At 37.1% G+C, this 15,152-nt stretch overlaps 1 protein-coding gene across 6 annotated transcripts in view; it reads left to right on the top strand.

Annotated features, from left to right (window-relative positions):
* Window positions 1–5,830: 5,830 nt before the first annotated feature.
* Window positions 5,831–15,152, top strand: part of LOC121312953 (tyrosine-protein phosphatase non-receptor type 3-like) — a 133,712-nt gene continuing 124,390 nt past the window's right edge. For 2 of the 6 annotated variants that reach the window (XM_041244958.1, XM_041244956.1), the window contains exon 1: window positions 13,959–14,329. Coding sequence is in view for 3 of the 6 variants with exons in the window: in XM_041244962.1 (XP_041100896.1) it covers window positions 6,074–6,158 (85 nt within the window). In the remaining 3 variants the exon portion in view is untranslated. Of the gene's footprint in view, window positions 6,166–13,958; window positions 14,330–14,472; window positions 14,677–15,152 lie in introns of those variants that run through there. The other 4 variants (XM_041244962.1, XM_041244953.1, XM_041244954.1 and 1 more) reach the window with 4 other exon arrangements.

Below are 15,152 nucleotides of genomic sequence, written 5' to 3' on the forward strand. Positions count from 1 at the left end.
ATACAGGGAACAAGGGGTGGGGTTGAGCTTGAGCTGGAGATGCAGTACTGTGTGTCCTGTTGATATGTCCTTTTAAACCTGTTTTAATGTGAAATAAAATGTGTATAATTAATGGCATGTGTGAAAATAAATTGGGCCTGACGTGCTTGACAGGCACTGAATAAATGGACTGCAAAAAGTTAACTACAAAGCAAAATTCAGTCAAACTTTACATTAGCTGCCCCTAACTACACTAATAGCACAGTTATTACATATATGTTTGTGCATTTACAATACAACTTGCTTAATTGCAAATTAGAAAATGGATTAGAGATTTTCTTTAACCCAATTGCTCATGAGGTCCCTAATCTCTGGTCATGTACCTTTGAATGGAAACTAATACGATCCAAATTTACTTGTATGGTAACAGTATCCTGGGAGAGTCAGCATGGTTTTAGGAAACAGGAGATTGTGTCTAACTAACCTGCTTGATTTTTTTTGATGATGCAACATTGACAATGGATAATTGCAAAGCATATAACATGGTTTATTTAGATTTCCAGAAAGCTTTTGACAAAAATCCCGCATAAAAGATTAATTCTCAAACTGAACGCAGTAGGGATTCAAGGAAATGCATGCACATGGATTAGGAAGTGGTTAACATGTAGAAAACAAAATACTGATTAGAGGAGAAACCTCAAAATGGAGCAAGGTAAGCAGTGGAGTACCGCAGTGATCAGTATGATGTCCTCTGCTCTTTCTAATCTACATTAATGACTTAGATTCTGGTATAGTAAGCAAACTTGTCAGATTTGCAGAGGACACAAAAATGGGTGTGGCAAACACCGTTGCGCAGCAAAGGTTATTAAAAATTATCTAGATGGCATTCAGAACTGGGCAGACACATGGCAAATGACATTTAATTTAGAAAATTGTAGAGTACTGCACACAGGAAATAACACTGAAATTGAAGGAGGAGTCAATGAAAAAGATCTAGGAGTTTATGTTGACTCAGAAATGTCTTCATCTAGAAAATACAGGGGAAAAAAGGCAAACAAAATGCTCAGCTATGAAGTGTTTAATTTAAATCAAGGGAAGTAATGTTAAAACTTTACAATGCATTAGTAAGACCTCATCTAGAATATTGTGTCCAGTTCTGGTCACCTCGCTGCAAAAAGGATATTGCTGCTCTAGAAAGAGAGCGCAAAGAAGAGCGACCAGAATTATTCTGTGTTTTAAAGGCAGACAGGCTAAAATAATTGAATCTATTCAGTCTTGAACAAAGAAGACTACACTACGATCTGAGTCAAGTATTCCAAATTCTACAATGTTGAGCCAAGGGACTTTTTGACCTGAATAAAGAAACAAGGACCAGGGGTCACAAATGAAGATTACATAAAGGGGCATTCAGAACAGAAAAGAGAAGGCACATTTTTACACAGAGAATTGTGGAAGTCGAACCAAATCCCTAGTAATGGTATTAATGCTGACACCCTGGGATCCTTCAAGAAGCTGCTTCATGAGATTCTGGGATCAATAAGCTACAAACAACCAAACAAGCTAGATGGGCCAAATGGCCTCCTCTCATTTGTAACCAGAAAAAAAAAAAAAAAATCTCTGTTCCAAATCAATCTGATGGAAACTAGTTAAATACTGTTAATGTATTTTACCCTTTCTGCTTGATGAAAAAAAATCTGTTCTAGTACACACCCTCTAAATGTTGTCTGTCAATGTAGACTAAGTCTGATATATATATATATATATATATATATATATATATGTAAAGAAACCACAAATATCAATAGACTACAGTTTAAATGCCAAATTGTAGAAATCAAACGACTGGATGCTGACTGATTATTTTAAGCAACTTTAGTTCTGCATTAATAATGGGCACTGTGCTCTCTTCTCTAACAGGTACTTTCTGAACACACTGTGCAAACATCACAATCAGCATTGACACATGTAAAACATTTTACAACCTTAGAAGTTACCAGTACTTTCATTCTTTACATTTTTTATGAGGAAGTTAAACATTTAACAAACCGTGTTAGTTTTTGTGTACGAGGTACCTATACTGAAGAACAGCTCCATGTAAGTAGAAGATTTTATTTTTGTACTGGGGTGTTATTTAGGCTATTGGAAAGACCCAAGACGCAACATCGTCCACTGCTGGGATACCATACGACACTTTGGAAATCTGAGCAAAATGCATTACTCATTGAATATTGAGGAAAATGTTGTATTGATTAGTAAACAGAAAAACTTTTTTTTTTTTTTTCTATAATAGCAATAGAACCCTCATAGGGGGCTTTAGCGCCTGGTAAGGCTCTTTATGTTAAATTTAACGTCAGGAGGCTGGCTTTGCTACACAGCAAAGCCCTCTTCGGATTCTGTTGCTTACCCTATTTAAATCTTCAAAGTATATTGTCTGCTATATGTGTGCTTTTAAATTGTTGTGTTGTTGCTGCTGTTGTGTGACCTCTCTAAGGTCTCATTGTATACTGTTTTATTAACTTAAAAATAGAACTCAATAAATTATAAAATACATGTATGCAGCATGTGTGAATAAATGTATGTTATTAGTACTAATTCTCAGGACCAGATATTACAGATAAGGTGCTCAAAACCTCCCTCAAAACCCCATAGTGACTGTATTTACACTAACTGGACACATTTTACCTTTTCCCCTGCTGGAGAGGGAAAAGTATAAAAAGAAAGCACAAGGAAATGAAGACCAATGATAATGCTACCACTCCTTTATCCCATGAATTATGAACATTGTCCACCCAAACTGAAGTAAATATTTAATTAACAAAATTGACATATTTAAAATATTTAATTAACAAATTTCTCTTTTACAGTATTTCCATGGTATGAGCCAATGATAGAAGTGTTCATAATATGACAGTCACATCAAAAGTTTAACAACACATCCAGTACAATAGCAGAGTACTTGACAGTCCGAACCTTGGTACAATATTTGCACTGGGATTTAAATATTATTATTATTGCTGTTATTGTTATTATTATTTAATTCGACTTGCACAGTATTTTACTAGAAGGTGGTGACATTGATATTTTGTTGGTGGAAAACATTTTATGTCATATACGCTGTGTGTTTTGCTTTATGTTTTTTATAGTTATAGTCAGGGACAACATGATTTGGGGTCACTTGGCTTGGGATGCTATATGTTGTATTTTTGCAGAATTCTCAACAAATTCATCATTAAAATGGTGTAATTTCTCATATTTTGCTAGTTAGAGTTTTTATCGAGCATGCCTCTAGTCATACCCCTGAGAGTATAAACTTTAAGAAGAAGCTGATCTTCAAAGTATAACAGACCCACTTTCAATAACTTACATATATTTTTTGCATGGGAAATTCTACTACAGATATTCATAGAATGTCCCCATCACCATCCTGTACTGTAAATGCAGCTGGTGCTTATTGATTTATTTAATAATGCAGTTCTTCTGAACCAACACTTGGTGGTGCAATTTGACTATCTGAAAATTTGTCAAAGCACTCGCTCAAAGCATATACTGTTTCCTGTGTTCTAAATACCTGTGTTCCTGAGAGAATAATGTGATTAGGATCACAGGATTACTGCATATCCCGGTAGCTCTTCCATTCTGAGTGCAGGCTATCGTTCCATTAAAATAAAAAAAATTAAAAAATAAAAAAATTGACACATTTTAGGCCTGCTTTTCAGTCACATATGTGAATGCGCAAAGGCTCCTTAAAACCTCAAATGTGAACAGGGTTTGAGACCTAAATATGCAGTGGTCCTCAGGCGGCTGTGGGCCAGTACATTAGTGTGAACAGGGTCTAAGTGGTGGTCTAAGAGCTGAACTTTCACATGTCAAGATATCCAAATCCAAAAAGAGTAAGAATCTGTTAACTGATATTACTTTTACCTCTATTTCAGTGGTTTTACTATCAGCTCAATTGTAAATCAATCACACTGAAGTCTTTTAAAATAAATTATGTTTAGTAAGCCACATTGAAAAGGTGTAAAACATCATGTTAGAAATATCTGATGCAGTAGACTCCTGTATGCTACAGTTATTAAGTACCATAAATCATGCTGTGACCATGACCTGCGTTCCCAGCATATTCCAGGGGCTGAGAAAGGAACCGTGAATAATGTGAACCGCATACCATGACTAAGAAGTGTGTCAGAGGGGTGTTTGAATCACAGTGGGATTGCAGCAGGGGTGGAGCACTCTCATCATGTGTCTTACTCATGGTAAAGTATACAACATGGGAAGCAAACATGGTTTACATTGATCCACATAACACAGTCCTTGCCTTACCTTGTGTCTCACCAGAACACCTTGATAGAATTGTGGCATTATTATGTACAGTGGGGTGTACATTCTGACTTTTATTATTGGTAGTACTATTATGATGACTGTAATGGATCTGACCTCAGCATAAGAGCCATACTTACATCTCGACTTTAGAGCTTGCTATTTAGTTGAACCGTCTTTCAACCGCGCCATGCCCTCACCTTTCCATTTAATTCAATGGGCTGACTTGCCAATTCATTACAGGATGATGTATTGTGTATAATAACTTTGACATACAGCTGTCTATTTTATTTATCTAAAAGGCGGTGTCTCTAAATAATGATGTGTCACAAAGACGGCTGGACGTCAGAACCAGGAAGGGAATACACCGAGACAAAACAGATGAAGTGAAATGACGAAGACGCTTGCTTGAGCCGGTTTATTGTAAATAAAAGGTTTAAACAAACAGAAAACAGGACAGGGCACTTTACGCCAAAATAAATAGATACACAAAACGGTCAATACCAGACAAACACGGTGAGCAAATAAACAGACTAACAAGTATCGTGCTGGTCCCACCAGCACGCAATAGCAATTGATAATAAGCTCTATTACTCCTCCTCTCTCTCCCGTTCCCTGCTCACCAAACACCCAACCCCGAGTGTGTGAAAACATGTTGCTTTTATGCAGCTGTACCAAGACTTGATTGCTAATCAGTCATTCAATTGGAGTCTCGGTACAACTGCACGTGAATTAATAAAGTGCAATTCCCTGTGCTCACATATTATTACTTTTTACTTGCATGTGAAGTGCTGTGCAATCCTCGTGCCTAAATACAAATATACATTTTAAACGCTTGTGTTACACAGACCCGTTTATATCTCGTGTACCAATGACTATACACCAACATTTAACACACCACACGCAACATATAACAGATAATATACACAGGGGCGGGCACTTTGTCACATGCTGTTGTTTAAATTTTTAAATTAAACTATGTGAAAGCTAACATCTAACATTGTGTGTCTCTTTAAAAATGAGGATTTTTTTTTTTTTTTTGTATGGTGGAGATACTTAGATCTGTCACTGTTTAAATAATTTGAATAGACCCCACAGTAGCCCTAACTCATATCCTATTACAATAGTTTTATCTGGGCACTGCACAAATATAAAATGCAACAACAGAGTGGTTTTGATTGCAGGAGGGGCAATATGGCTCAGATTAACCCAGAAGAATGCCTCTCGCCTATTTACACCTCTCTGTAATCATGCAGGCATTGTGATGGCCACTAGAGGCGTGCAATTGTAATGTATGCCCCCTCTGCAACTCTGAGATGAAAATGGAAAAGACTGTAGAAAATTAGTTTTAGAGGGGACAGAAATAACAGCTGCACACTACAGTAGTGTATTTTAAAAACACCTTGTTTCACAAATTCAGTCTTTTCAGAGTTAGTTTGTAAGCCTTAAAGTAATGGCCTGAAAATGATTAAAACACTAACATATTAAATGTAAATGGCATATATCCCTTTAATGTTCTGCTGTACTAACACTTTGGTTTTTTTTTGGGGGGGGCGGGTTCTAATTGCAACAATAGACATTGCTTCCTTGGGCAGCACTTAGGTGTGTGCAATGCTTGACAGGTATCCTCTCTCAGTCATTTAGGGAGGATACCTTAATTGAGTTCCCTGTCGTTGTAACAAGTGCAAAGTCCTGTTCCTCAGGTTTCCTTTCTCTATGCACCATGCTGTAAACACTGCCGTGTTCATTAGTTGTAACTTGTGAAGTGTAAAACTGGATGGCAAATGAATTAAGGGATATAACATTACATATCACTGATGGTGGAAGACCATGCTCTACAAAAACAGGCCTCATCCAGACAGGTGTGTGGTGAGTTCACATATCTAACAATGTGGTTTGATACAGTGTGCTAGTCAAGGATTATACAATATGGCAGGTCAGTCAACTAAATGACTGAGGAATACATCATGGCAAAACAAATTTTACCCAAGGCCCTCATTCAAAATAGGTACATTTATTCACTGTCTGTCTACATAGTGAACACTTTTTTTTCAGTTTATTAGTTTACGAACTTACAAACCTATTACCACATTTTGTTACATTTGTGTTAATGGTTCGTTAATAAGGCAACGTATTTACTGTATAAACTAATGAAAAAAAGCAAGCTAAAACTGTTATGCAAACATCAGCCCCCTGTTTGATTTATCAAGTTCAATCGCTGTTACTGTAATAATGGTTAGAAAATTAGATCAGATTTTCTTTCTTTACCTTTTTTTTTTAATTTATTAATGAGCAACAGTTAATAAACTAAAAATAAGCGTCCCTTTAAATAAAATGTGACTTGCATTTTTAACACATGAAATCCTCTTTACCCCTCAGGGGTGGTCTTATTCTTTCTCAGCTGTCTTAAAAGAGAGTTTGGGAAAATAAAAAATAAAAAAAAAACATTTACTGAAAAAGTTTTTGCTGTAAAATGAATCTTTCTTTACTTTACCATGGATGTACCAAGTAACAATTCTAATAAACTATGAACTGTTTGTGTTTAAAAAAAAAAAATGCAAAAAATGAGTTTAGAGCTTATTTTGGCAGATGGCTGACTCAAGAGCGATTTATTTTGAAATGTCTAAAAAATGTTTTCCCCAGAAACCGTCAAGCTTCACAGCTGTGAATGAATTAAAGTGTGTGCGTGCATGTGTGTGTGTGCGTGTATGTGTACAATCCGATTTGTGTACTTGTGTGTGTTAGCACTCAGTTACTCCGTGAGGTTTTATGTTGATGAAAGCACTAATGATTCAAATGGAGAAAGTGATTGCTTTATTGTTCAAGCTCTACTTCCTTAATGTAGCAAAACACTACAGCATTTTAAATCCCTGTGGCTTTCAGCAATTCCAGTAACACTTCTGCGATATAAAGCCTTTTCATAAACCGTTAGGGCAGATAGAAATGAATATAAAAGAATTCTCTTTAAGGTGTACACACTGTATGTAAAAGTGGTGAGACAATGAGTTTCTAAATCCTCACTTACAATATTAAATCAAGGTATATTCCTAAACGGTGAGTAGCTTCAATTTCCACTCTGTTTATTTTTCCTCCCTTCCTTTACCTTTTCGTGTTTTTTGTCCCCCATTCTTGAGTAGTTATTGTTTTTCTCTATCTCGAAATCTATCTGCCATTAGCTGAGCCAGTAAAATCTTAGCTGCCAGCTCCTTTTAAATTCAGGGCATTATTTAAGACTCCCTTTGCCAAGCAGTTTGAGCCATTCCAGCTTTTAATGTGAGCTTAATTAGACACACCTAAGTAAATAGAAATTAACGCCCACTGCAAAGCCATCAGCAGTGTAATGGGAGTTTTAAATTATTACTGACCTTTCAGCTCTGCTGACCCCACTTTCTTAATACGATGGCTAGGGACTAGACAGGTGGTTAGTTGAGGAGTGCAGCAGCATTCTTTCTTGTATTACAGTATACCAGGCATTGCATATCCTACTTGTTCCTAATGAAGTGACCACATGCTGCTTCATCTTTACAACACAAGCATTCATGCAAGATGTGCTGTTGCAGTTAACTGTATCTGATCCTGCCCCCACCAGTTGTAACAGGCAGGTGACAATTGCCATTTGTTCATACTTGCTGGCTCAGGTGACCTATCAGCTGAATGGAGGGTTTTAAATAAGGGTGGGCAACAATACGAAAACTGTATCTCAATATCGTGCATGCATTTCAATATCGATATCGATAATATCGAAGTCTTCCAAAACACAGAAAAATATAACAACACAATTGCAATATGAAACATACATACATATATAGATGTTAACAGATATTTATATATGAAAAGCAATAACTAACTTTAACTTAGTGGTACTTTGCGTCACAATATCCATGGAGGGAAACAAGGTCTTGTTATATTGTTTTACTATTCCATCAGCCACCCCAAAACCAAAATATTTGTATACTTCAATGCGAACAGACTAGCCAATCCGGAAGTAATTGAATCTTCTCTGCATATAAATGTTGACTCATGACACCTCTAAAAGTATTAAGCATGCATTATTTTGAGATGTGTTTTGATGTTTTAAAAGTACATCTCATTTATAATACCAAAAGTTCACATTTTAAAAATACATTAATAATAAAGAGTAAGTAATCACATGGACAAAATTAAATGAACTACTGATGCATGCGCATACCTCAAAATAATGCCAATAGTGCTTAATGCAGCATGCAAATAGTGTTTGATACCTTATGGCAAGGTCCACATAATGTGGAACTATAAATTATTTAAGCCAATTTTCCTGTTTATGTTTTTTTGTGTTAAGTTTGTTTTTTAGGTGTGTATCCCTTGAATTAGTTGATGGTTAGGACATGTTGTGGATTTGCTGTTTATCTTGCTTTATAGCTATTGAATATTTGAAATACATTTGTTAATCGGCAATCAATAGAATAAAATGGTTAAATAATACTTTAATGTGTGGTGTTTGTCTAGTAGACTAACAGTGATTGATATGTATAGGGTTTATTTAATGGCCCATGTCAGATGCTCTGATGACAACATTAGAAAACTTTTTTTTCTGCAGAGGTCGTGCTGGCCGTGTTGAGGTTAACTAGATGTATGGCAACCGACAAAGCTGCACAGCAAGCATTTTGTGTCTTAGGTGCTTATAATTCCTGCAGTGAAATGGCATTAAACTCTTCTAGGTGTAAATCTGCATTAAGTTCCAAGTCTTGATTAATTGGATTCAGGATGCAGACAATGGTGAGGCCATTTTGTACTTCACTTAAAGGTGCACGCAACCACAAATTCAGCTGTGGTATGAGGCTCCAAGCTTTCCACATTGTTGTCTGCTAATGGCCTGCCTGCAGCAGCAGGGTTGACACTTGCCACCACAAGAGCTTGACTCATAGCAGGAACAGTGGGTGCAAGCACTGATGCATTATAGCAGACAGATGTTTCAAACTGATTTGGAAGTTATTGCACTTTCATGTTCTACAATGAAAGAGTGCCTTTGCCAACATCCAATATGGCATGATTTTACAAAAGAATATCCCAGCTTTGAATCACAGGCCACTGAACACCATGAATAACCTGTAATTCTTGCTAGAACAATTCCTTTCCCATGTGAACACTTACTGTCATGGTCCTCAAGGTGTCCAGAAATTGGCCTCTAATGATGTGAGTAAGGATAAAAGACTTTTTAATGACTTTTTAAGGAAGGAGGCGATGCTCAGAGGTCCTCACTCGCAATAGAGATAGTCAAACCAGTATCAGTTAAGTCCCTAACTTCAATGCCCTCAACAATAACTTGAACACTGGCAGTAATGGAGTCAGTGGATGTTGCAGAACACATACTGCTATCAGGATATTTTCCAGAAATTCCATTGAGGCCTTCCTTATTCTGAACTGGCATTCTCCCCACAACATTAGCTACTGGTAGTTTTATGATGGTGAATATGGGAAAGAGTCAGAGGGTTGTTGCCATCGTGGAGATAGAAAGCGGACTCCATGCTTACGAGGTTATGTATGTCTACTTCCCCAATGAGTTGGGCTTGGGCTCCATCACCAAAAATCAAAAAGAGGAAATGATAGCAAGCAATCTCATTTTAAATCCCAGAAAACAATCTTTAGTTACAAAAAAAAAAAAAAAAAACGCCGCAGTCCAGTAAAAACGTTAAACTCTGCAACGTGGTTACAAATATCAGTGCTTCATTGAATCATTTCTACAAAGGATTCTTTATTTTAAGTTTAAGGCAGGAAGAGAGGCCAGATAACCCTACTCTTCAGCTCTTTTCAATCTAAATATATGTACCTGCTGTAGTTCTTTCCTTATATATTCTCCAATCTCCCTATGCTTTTTATAAATTGTAATATACAGTTATCTTCATCCATTTGTTTTTCTCTCTCTTCTACCTTCAAAATATAATTTACTGTTGCTACTTCAATTTCTATATCCCATAACATTCTATTTAAGCTGTTTCTTTACTGGTCATATGTATTGCATTTCATGAATACATGTTCCGCTGTTTCTTGTTCACCACAATTACTTCATAAGACATTCTTATGACTCCTAGTATAAATGATAATGTAACTCTGTGTGCCCTAACCTTAGTCTATTCATATTAGCTTCTGCCTCCTTGTTTTCCTTTTCCCCCATACTGTATGTTTGTATTTCGCTGCTTTTGAGTGATTGTTATAATAAAATCTTCCCTTGCCACTGTTTTGCATTGTTATTGCCTTACACCCGTTATCTTTGCCTTAGCCACAGCATTCACCTCTGCAGGACTCAAAGGTGCCGTACAACAGGACATTTTGGCTGATATTAAATTAGGCAGATTTGTTACCTTGGTAGATTCTGATGGTTTTAATTGGTGTTTTTCATTTGGCCAGTTTTTTTTTTATTTCTACTTTTAATTTTAAAAACATTCAAATACATGTTTACTTAATGAAATCTGTCTTCTAAACAGTATCTCATTTACAGTAACTCATCATAGCATCTACAATGTCATTGCAGAAACTTGAATAAGAACAAAGAATGCCTTCTAAATATGAGTTACAGCATTATCGTCATATAGTCCTTAATTTTAAGATGCCTGTAATTGGAAAGGATTAACTGCCAATAAAACAAAAATAAATTCCCCACCAAAAAGTCCCATTATATGGTATTATTATGCCAATTTCTTTATTTAGAGTTGCTTTTTTTGCTTCAAAATCCACAATTTCTTATTTCTAAGTGACCCAAGTGACTTGGAATCCAGGCTATCAGAACGTGTTTGCTATTTTTAAAGCTAAAATGTAATTTCTGAATAATTTCATCTATATATATATATAATCTATCCTATCTTCTTTTTCTTTAAATTCCTCTTTTGTCTAGGGCCATAAGAATTGTCACCAACTGTGCAATAAATAATGATAAATAATTTGACAGCCTTCCCCTTTTACATATTTCAAATATTTGTATATAGTAAGCATAACCTGTTTTCCCAGATTTGCAGTCTTTTGCTCCATCTGTGTACATCTGTAAACTCTTCCTTATTTTTTAACATATTCCTGTCCTTTCATCTTAGTTTCCATTTTATTTCCTTTCTTGCTAGTTATTGTGGTAACAGTTTACATATTTTTAGGTTTCTTAAACATCCATTTTGGCATCAATACTGTATCTCTAATTTCCCATTCTTTTTATTTACTCAATGTCAATCTGTTTTGCTCAATTTGTCATAGGAAATGTTAATGTTCCACCAGCTTTTTCCCATTTTCCTTTTTTATATTCATGGTACCAATTTGTCCAAATACTCCCCCTCGCTAAAAGATTTAATCTGATTCCAGTAATTTATATTAAGTAATTTTATCTTTAATCTTATACCCCTTTCACACAGACGAGTTATGACGGCTCAGAACTGGCACAGATGCTGCATTTTGGTCTGTGTGACTTGCCTGTACCGTCACAGAGCAATCATATTTTATGCCTCGCGAGGTGGTTCAGAGACGGTACCGAACCGTCTTATCTCCTGTGTGAAAGGCTAGGCTGTCTCTGAAGCGCTATAGTGGGTGTGGATTGAAACTTAACATCTCATGTGACTGAATGCATGTATCCCGGATGTGTTGGGTATTTGTGTCGTCGGTGTTACAAGCTTTCATTTTTTTTCAAATACAATGGCTGACCAAGAACGAGGTAGTAATTGGAGTCGGGAATAAGATAAGGAATTGTTAACTTTAGGGGTTGACGAGGAGGTGAATTCACAAATAGAAGGGACGGTGCGTGATGCTGTAATTTATGGGCGAATCGGCGTTGCCATGACAACAATCTGTTGACTGACAGGTTTGAAAGTTGCACTCACATGATCCCTTTGGCTGTGTGAAAGGGTTATGACGGAATTATACCGTCATAGATTACGCAATTTCATGAGAATGGGCATTTTAAATCATTTTGGCCTCGATAGGGATATTGAGCTCCCTTCCTACCTGCATGTCAGAGGAGAAGGAGGTCCCACCCCCACAGGCCGCTATAGAAATCGTGTCCTCTTGCACCAGCTGGGACACCTCTCCCCTCCCACCATGATCTCCCCTGGCTGTATTGAAGCTGGGACTGCGGCAGGAGCTGCAGGACCTGGGCCATCTGGGCTTTGAGGTCCATAATGTCCCTCGCCTGCTTCGAAGTCTTCTCCTTTCTCGCCTGGAAGATGGGGAGCGACTACGGGGGGGCCTGTGCATCGGGGATGTCCAGCAGGGGTCCTGGGACAGTTTATGGAGGAGGGTCTCCGGGGCTCCAAGAGCCGCCAATAGTCCAGCCACCAAGGACACGGTACTCACCCTCGTGGCTCTCTCCAACCTATTCTCCCTTACCCGGGGCTGCAAAGCCGCACAGATGCTGCAGGCCACGTCTGGCATGTTGGACGCCCAAGCACCATGCATAAAGGGTATGCCTATCCTCCTGCTGGATCTTAGCCTTGCAGGCCATACAGGGGTGGAGCCCCGACTTGCCTGACATCAGTTTGGTTTTCTGCATAGTCTATGCACCGAACACTGCTTGCACTGACTGTAACTTGTGCTCAAGCACTGATTATATAGTGCAGAGCGCACCGAACACCTTGTGCACCGTGCATACTGAGTACTGTAGCACTACATGCACCCTGTAGTGTGCAGCACCGTGCGTTCGTGCACTAGCGCTGTAGTAGTGGTCACCAGCACTGTGTATAGAGAATAGTTTAAACTGATTCTAAAAATCATATAGCAGAACTAAAATAATGTTATATAATTAACATTACTTACTTTGAAACTAATATAAACAACATGGCAAATACTATCAGAACTCACACCAGGCAAGCATCTGTATAATATTATTATTATTATTATTATTAATAATAATAATAATAATAATAATAATAATAATAATAATAATAATAATAATAATAATAATTAAATGGTAGACGTATCAGTCGATATACAAAGAGAAGGTGATGTGATACCTTTTATCGACTAACTAAACAATAGTTTTCAAGGCCTCAAAGGTCGCTTCGTCTGGCAGTCTCTTTTCTACTTTTACCTGAAGGTCTTGCAAGCTTGTGATTAATTATTGTTAGTTATTCATTGTTTTTCTTTGTCTAATAATAATAATAATAATAATAATAATAATAATACACTGTAAATGCACTGTATTCGCATTGGAAAAGTATTTGTAAGTTTCATTTTAACCTGTATGATTACCGTTTTATAAAGGCTGCAAGGTTGTACCGTATTAGAAGTTTAAAACGCGTATTAAAATTATGTGCGATATCACATCCAGGGTGATGTAATACAGACATAAGGAACGTAAAGTTTACATGTGCATGGCCCATATTAAACAGATTGTCAAGCAAATACTGAGAACAAAGGAGATCAAAGCAAGCAAGACTAACTTAATCCACTAGACGTTATCTAGTTTAACTAGTGATCTAATAACATTTTAAGAACGCTGTGGTACAATGCAAAAGACTCAAATTTGTTTTTAATCTGTGAATTGCGTTTTGTAAGCTTTTTTTTTTTCAAAAACAGTTATGCAGACTTTATTAGTCAAGTGAAAAAAAAAAAAAAAAAAAAAAAAACATAATTTGGCAGAGCTTTTTTCGGTATAAAAGAAATTGCAAGATTATACTGGCCACCGTACTGAAAGCTGATTTCAACTGGTGTAGTTTTTCTCAATTCCAATAGAGGCACACAACAACTCCGAGTCTAGCCGAAGTTTTCCAGAAAATAATCGGGTGTTGTCCGATTGTAGCCGAAGATTACCGATCAAAATTTCTTCTGCTTTTCGTACCACTTAGAGGAGAGTGAGAGGCGGAGATCGGCTCTTAGCACCAGGGCAGTCCGGTATGAAAGGGTGAGCGAGGGAGCTCAAAGGAAGCGAGAGCAGAAGGAGGGGAGAAAGAGAACGCTTCCTAGTCTTCTGTCGTGCCAACACCTGCCTTTGTTTGCCAGGCGACCGTAAGGATACGCAAACGGGGTAGTGGAATACACATTTAAAGATAAGAGAGAACAAACTGCCAGATTCTGGATGTTGCAGGTAATAACGTTATGCCGCTGACGGGTTTTTTAAAACTTAAAAACATGCAAGGTACTGGCTGCTTGTGGTGCTACTCCCAGTTTATGAAGGTGTGTGCACGCAGACGACTGTGTGCTAGTAACGTCAATATTTACAGTGTCATTACAGAACATTTCAACACACTTCGCAAACACAGCGTCTGGTTGTTATTTGTCATGTTTGGACTCTGGAGGTATTGCAAAATGCCCGCAAGATGTTTTTTTTGAGCCTCAACTTTTATTGTTATTGCTTGCATGCGGCTGAAGAAATGCTTCTGTTTGAATTAATCCTGTCTTGCAGTACTGCTTGTGCATAGCAAAACGACAACGGTCAGTAGTGTGGCATTACTTGATTCACCGCAACCCCAGAGTGGAATATTCATTTCGTGTGTTAAAAAAATAAAGAACGTTGGATATATTTAATATCTGGCTAAAGCGGTTTTGGTATTTCATGAATACATACAATGAACTTGTCAGACATGTGTGCCAAACTAGAGTTTGTGTGGTGTTTTCTGATCTCAGGTGAGAATGATTAAGCGTTTTGCTTTGAAACTTAACTTATCCCAAGGTTTTGTGCGACTGTCACGCATTGTCTACAGTTTTTAAAGTATGTTTCTACTTATTAAACTCAAAGAAGTCTTACTAACCTGTGTATATGAAAGTGGCTACTGTATACTTTCAAATATTATAGTTTGTGTTGTATTTTTTAAGAACCTGTTACAAGATATATTCTTTATAACTACGTTTGGATAGTGAAGCAAAACAGTGACTAAAACAATGAGAGAATGCTTTATCTCCGCTTTTAA

Source organism: Polyodon spathula, chromosome 3 (genome assembly GCF_017654505.1).
Source record: "Polyodon spathula isolate WHYD16114869_AA chromosome 3, ASM1765450v1, whole genome shotgun sequence".
In the NCBI taxonomy this organism is placed as follows: Eukaryota; Metazoa; Chordata; class Actinopteri; order Acipenseriformes; family Polyodontidae; genus Polyodon; species Polyodon spathula.